At 39.3% G+C, this 5,000-nt stretch overlaps 2 protein-coding genes across 2 annotated transcripts in view; one reads left to right on the top strand and one right to left on the bottom strand.

Moving 5' to 3' along the window:
- Brr2 (U5 small nuclear ribonucleoprotein l(3)72Ab) overlaps positions 1-5,000 on the bottom strand; it is a 20,881-nt gene that overhangs the window by 14,807 nt on the left and 1,074 nt on the right. The window lies entirely within an intron of this gene.
- Positions 2,463-5,000, top strand: part of LOC147466824 (uncharacterized) — a 2,826-nt gene continuing 288 nt past the window's right edge. The window contains exons 1-3 of the mRNA XM_086534310.1: positions 2,463-2,466; positions 3,052-3,153; positions 3,608-5,000. The exon at positions 3,608-5,000 is cut by the window's right edge and continues 288 nt beyond it. Of these exons, the coding sequence (XP_086390436.1) occupies positions 2,463-2,466; positions 3,052-3,153; positions 3,608-5,000 (1,499 nt within the window). The remainder of the gene's footprint in view (positions 2,467-3,051; positions 3,154-3,607) is intronic.

Below are 5,000 nucleotides of genomic sequence, written 5' to 3'. Positions count from 1 at the left end.
CGGGTGCACTAGCCGCTAGCCTGGGCTGTCCACTCGCTCACCCCCAGCGCCGGCCTTGGTCAAATATCTCGTTGCCTGCGTCTAACGCAAAAACCACGAAACGTGTCAGCACGTCATCCGACGCGAATGGGTTAATACTCATAGTAGAAAAGAGAAACATAGCAATCCACTCTCTCCTAGTTATTTGGCAAATAATTGTTGCCACCTGTCGATATCAGGAACAAGCACTGTTCACTACAGTTTTTTTTTTTATTTTTTACACACATGGATGTCTCTTCAAGCATTTACTTATGATTTCTTTTATTCTTATAACTATTTTCATTATTAACATTATCATTATCTAATGATTACTACTTGCATTGCTATAATAAAATTAAAAATATAGGTACTGATCAGAAAGGGGTCTGTGGGCAGAGCCACATCTAGATAAAAACAGTAACCAAGAGGTGTAGTGCCCCAATCAAGGGAAATACAGTAATCAAAGAGGGGCTTCATCCATTCAAGTCAGATGACCTGATTTCACACCATCTGCATATTTCCTAACAATGAATGACGTCCCATGACATCAAGGACTTTCAATGTATATACCCATTGAACTTAATTATGTTTGTATATACACATCATAGTTGAATTTGTATAAGCATATTTTAACTAACTTGTAAAAAAAAAAAAAACTCTTTTTGTCATCCCTTCGAATAGAGCAGGTGAAAATTGCTCTGAGAGTTTCAGCAGGGCCTCATAAGTTGAGAATTCTCTTGGCGGGAAGCTGCATTTGCTTGCTACATGGACGGCAGAAGCAGCATTAGGCATATATATGTCCAGTTATGAAAGACATCCATAGCACATTTTCACTCCAAATTCTGAGCATTCACTCCAGAAATACTGTGCCTAAATTAATGTTATTTTTTAACCTTTATTCTATTTGCTAAGCTATTTCAAATCTTCCCCATTTAAGTGGCAACAATTCAGTTGAAAAATAGGACCTAAAAATAGTCTAACAAAAAAAGTGCTTTAAAATAAAAGCTGTAATAAATGGACAAATTGTGCAGCACTATGAACAACAGTGGCAAGAATAAGGTGGCATTCCATCAACCATCTTGATGTCTTTTATCAGAAGCAAGGGCTTTGTAGAAGTCGTTGCAGCTGCTGCCAGAATATAATTATGTTACTAAATACCACAATTGTGGTACCAATAGATTCTTCTCACCTTCTACTGCTCTTGTATAGGGGTATATGTTATTCCCACCAAACCTACCAACTCCACAATCTGGGCCCCGACAATAGGGGAGGACATGATTTAAATCAGGGTCTTAAACCTTCATCCTGAACTGATGTATTTCTTTTTTGCCCGATGTGCCCTTGTCTGGAAAAGAGCCATCTATTGGAAAAAACAATTTCAGGATGTTCAGTAGTCTAAAGATGACAACCAAGGAGCGCTACCCTTAGATCAACAGGCCAATCATACAGTTTCACTTACTCGTTATTTGAGAACCTGGAATCTTAGCTTTTTAAGCCCATTCAGAGCTGGTTGTCATATCCTGATGATAGGTGTCATATCATGACAGTGCTAGAGACATAGTGACAATGTTTTCAAAAATTGCCAAAAAAGGAACTCGTCTAATGCTCTATCTTGCCAGAATGGATGTGAAGGAAGTCTGTTGACCTTTTCACTGCATTGCCGTTAAGCATGGAGGTAACAACAAACACTCTGCACACATTACACCAAGAGAGTGAGTAAATTGTAAAAAAACAACAAATCTTTTAGATCTTTACTTTATAGCACATATCAATGCAATTTATTCATATATTACCCCCCCAAAAAAAACAAATCTACTTTATGCCCTCCTATAGTACTGTAGCGCATACTGTGGGGTATAAGAGGGGAATCGCAGATTATATCCACTATATACGAGGAGCAGATGGTGAGAGGATTCTTTTGGTATCACTATCATTGTCTTTAGTAATGCAGGACTATTGTGAAAATTGACCAAAAATTGTTCAGTAAAATAAAAGCTGAAAGTAATAGCTAAACTTAGTAGTTAGCCTTGATCTTATTATCTAAGCTTTTTCAATCATACCTCAAAAAGTGCGACAATTTAGCCAATAAATACAACCCAAAGAATTATAATACCACCTGTAATAGCTAGGAAAATCTTACGCTTATGTTGCATTTGCTGTTTTTCTTCCTGTAGTCTTCACCAGGAGTGAAGGACTCAAATAGCGAATTAAAGTTATTTTTCCAGATGTGACAGTGGTTATAACATTCCTTTGCATCATATTTTGCAGCCAAATTGTTGCACTTTTCCAGGTATCCTTGAACTGGCTTAGACATTAACCCAATGACAGTGGATGGCATGATTTGCTGCAAAGGCAGAGTCGGTCATACACACAGATGGCACCGTGCCAGACAATGTAAACCCGCCATCCTACTACATACATATTTTATTTAAAAAACGCGACCAATGGGTTAGAAAGGAGGATGTATGGAATAATCTGAAGTTAGCACAATTATCCTTGTTCCAACATCTTTTGCAATGTTTGATATAAAATACATCTGACAAATTATTCCTTTTGGTCATAATCTGGAGTCAAACCGTTGCAATTTTGTGTGGCATGATTGAAGCTTATAATATAAATCAAAAGCTAGAAAAAAAAGTAAAAGTTCATATCAATTATCCTGGGTGAGCCCTCCATATGTGAGAATAATACAGCGTGAATGTATTAACCCTTTCCCGACGGGGCACTCGCTACGCGAAGACCCCTATGCCGGGCGATTGCAATATTGCATTGTAATCGTCACGGTGGCATGACGCCCCGGAATCGGGAGTTTGGCTGTGTCACACGAGTGTGACGCACCATCATCATAGGGTTAAGGGCGAAACATCAGACAATATTTCCACTCTGCCTGTACCTAGGTTTGTCTATAGTACATAATCACAGTCATATCTTGACAATGTTTATTGTTTTCTTTGATGTGTTTCCTATTACCTTCCAACAAATAATACTGCATTTGAGTCTTTATTCATATTCAGAGTTCGTGCACAATCTAAGATAATCCAGTCCGGGAACCAGTCACTACGGCCCTCAACCACTACGGCCCCAGTCACTTCGGCCCTAGTCACTACGGCCCTAGTCACTACGGCCTCTCTCACCGTCAACCCTAGTCACTACGGCCTCTCTCACCGTCAACCCTAGTCACTGCGGCCCCAGGCACTACGGCCTCCCAAGATGTTAACTTAAATATAAGAACTACAGTGAGAGAGAGAAACCACGTGTCATTTCATGACCAAGGAAAGGAATATAGAATCATAAATGTATATATTACCAAAAGTGTATAAATCATATGTTGTCTATGTATATTTCTAAAGAATTCAATAAGACACTTGTTTGTATATTTGTGTTGTTTGTCTCAGTCCAACTCCTCCTGAATATTTCATCCAGGCCTCACAGAGAGAGAGAGAAATTGACATGTGGTCTCTCTCTCTCTCTCTCTCTCTCTGTTTATTAGAGAATAATAGATGATATTATTATTATTATTATTAAAATGTTACTGATGTTGTTAGGGATGGTATTGATGTTATTAGTGATGATACTGATTTTTGTACAGATCTGTTGGAGACGGAGGAAGAGGGAGTTTTGGAGGAGGTAGGATCTATCCCGGACATCAGCACCCGACCAGCCTTGCCAGAGGAATATGAAGAAAGTATTCTACCTGATGACATTATTGATGAAGTTCCAGGTATAGGGGATGAATTAATAAACTCCTATAAGATCATTGAAGGTGGTACGAGAAGAGGAAATGCCCTCCTTGTAGATTCCTTTGGTTATACCTATAACCAAAAGGCCACAGGGAAGAAGAAAAATCCAACTGGTAAAGTAACTTGGCGCTGTAGTGTGAGAAACAAGATGCTAACATGTCCTGCCACTGTCCTTCAGAATGGCTCCATTTTCACTGAAGGATCTCATCATCATGTTCACGAACCCCAACAAAGTGCTACTTTTAAGGCTGAAGTCATTGCTGCTGCAAAGGCCTTAGCCAAAGAGAAGGTGAACATTTTTTCATCCGCTTCTTCTTTAGTGGATCGTGCTATAACTGCCACAGAAGGGGATGATGCAGCCTGTTTAAATACAGTTAATATAGCACGGTCTCTAAATCGCCTTAGACAGGGTGACAGACCTGATGAACCAGATAATTTGAACTTTGAATTGGATGACAATTACATCCCAAAAGAGTTCCTTCAGAAGGATATTGTTATAACTGGTGGCCGACACTTAGTATTCGCTACTTCTGAACAACTTGCTTTACTCAAGAATGCAAGGACGTGGTACGTGGATGCTACATTTCGTGTAGTGCGCAAGCCATTCTATCAATTATTTGGCACCCATGCATTTGTGAAAGGAATCGAAGGAAATATAAAACAAGTACCTCTAGTATTTACCCTCATGTTGGGGAAAAGAAAAAAAGATTACAAGAAAGTTTTTAAGGCTATTTTAGACATACTACAGGAGTGCAAAGTAGAGAAATTGGTTTTGGATTTTGAAGCTGCTGTATGGTCGGCTGTCAGGACATTACTCCCGATGGTAAAATTGCAAGGATGCTCGTTCCATTGGAATCAAGCCATTTGGAGAAAAATCCAAGAAATAGGACTGGCTGCACCATACATGAATCATCGCCCAACTAAGGATTTCATAAGGCAGCTCATGGCACTTCCTTTCCTCCCTGAAGAACACATAAAAACAACATTTGAACAGATTGAATTACGAGTGCCTCCTGGACCACTTCAAATTCTAATGGAATATATTAAAGAAACTTGGATCAATGGATTCTGGCCGCCAAGTGACTGGACTGTATTCGGGCAGAGTATCCGGACTAACAATGACGTAGAGGGATACCACAGAAAGTTGAATGGTATGGCAGGCAGCTCTCATATTCCATTTTATGTTTTAGTGCCATTACTGTACAAAGAAGCAAAAAATGTAACTGTAGAGGTCCGTCTTGT

This window comes from Penaeus japonicus, unplaced genomic scaffold, assembly GCF_977035675.1.
Source record: "Penaeus japonicus unplaced genomic scaffold, GWHDUDI00000001_assembly GWHDUDI00000041, whole genome shotgun sequence".
In the NCBI taxonomy this organism is placed as follows: domain Eukaryota; kingdom Metazoa; phylum Arthropoda; class Malacostraca; order Decapoda; family Penaeidae; genus Penaeus; species Penaeus japonicus.
The sequence above is the reverse complement of the archived record's forward strand: the minus strand, read 5'-3'. Positions and strand labels throughout refer to the sequence as shown.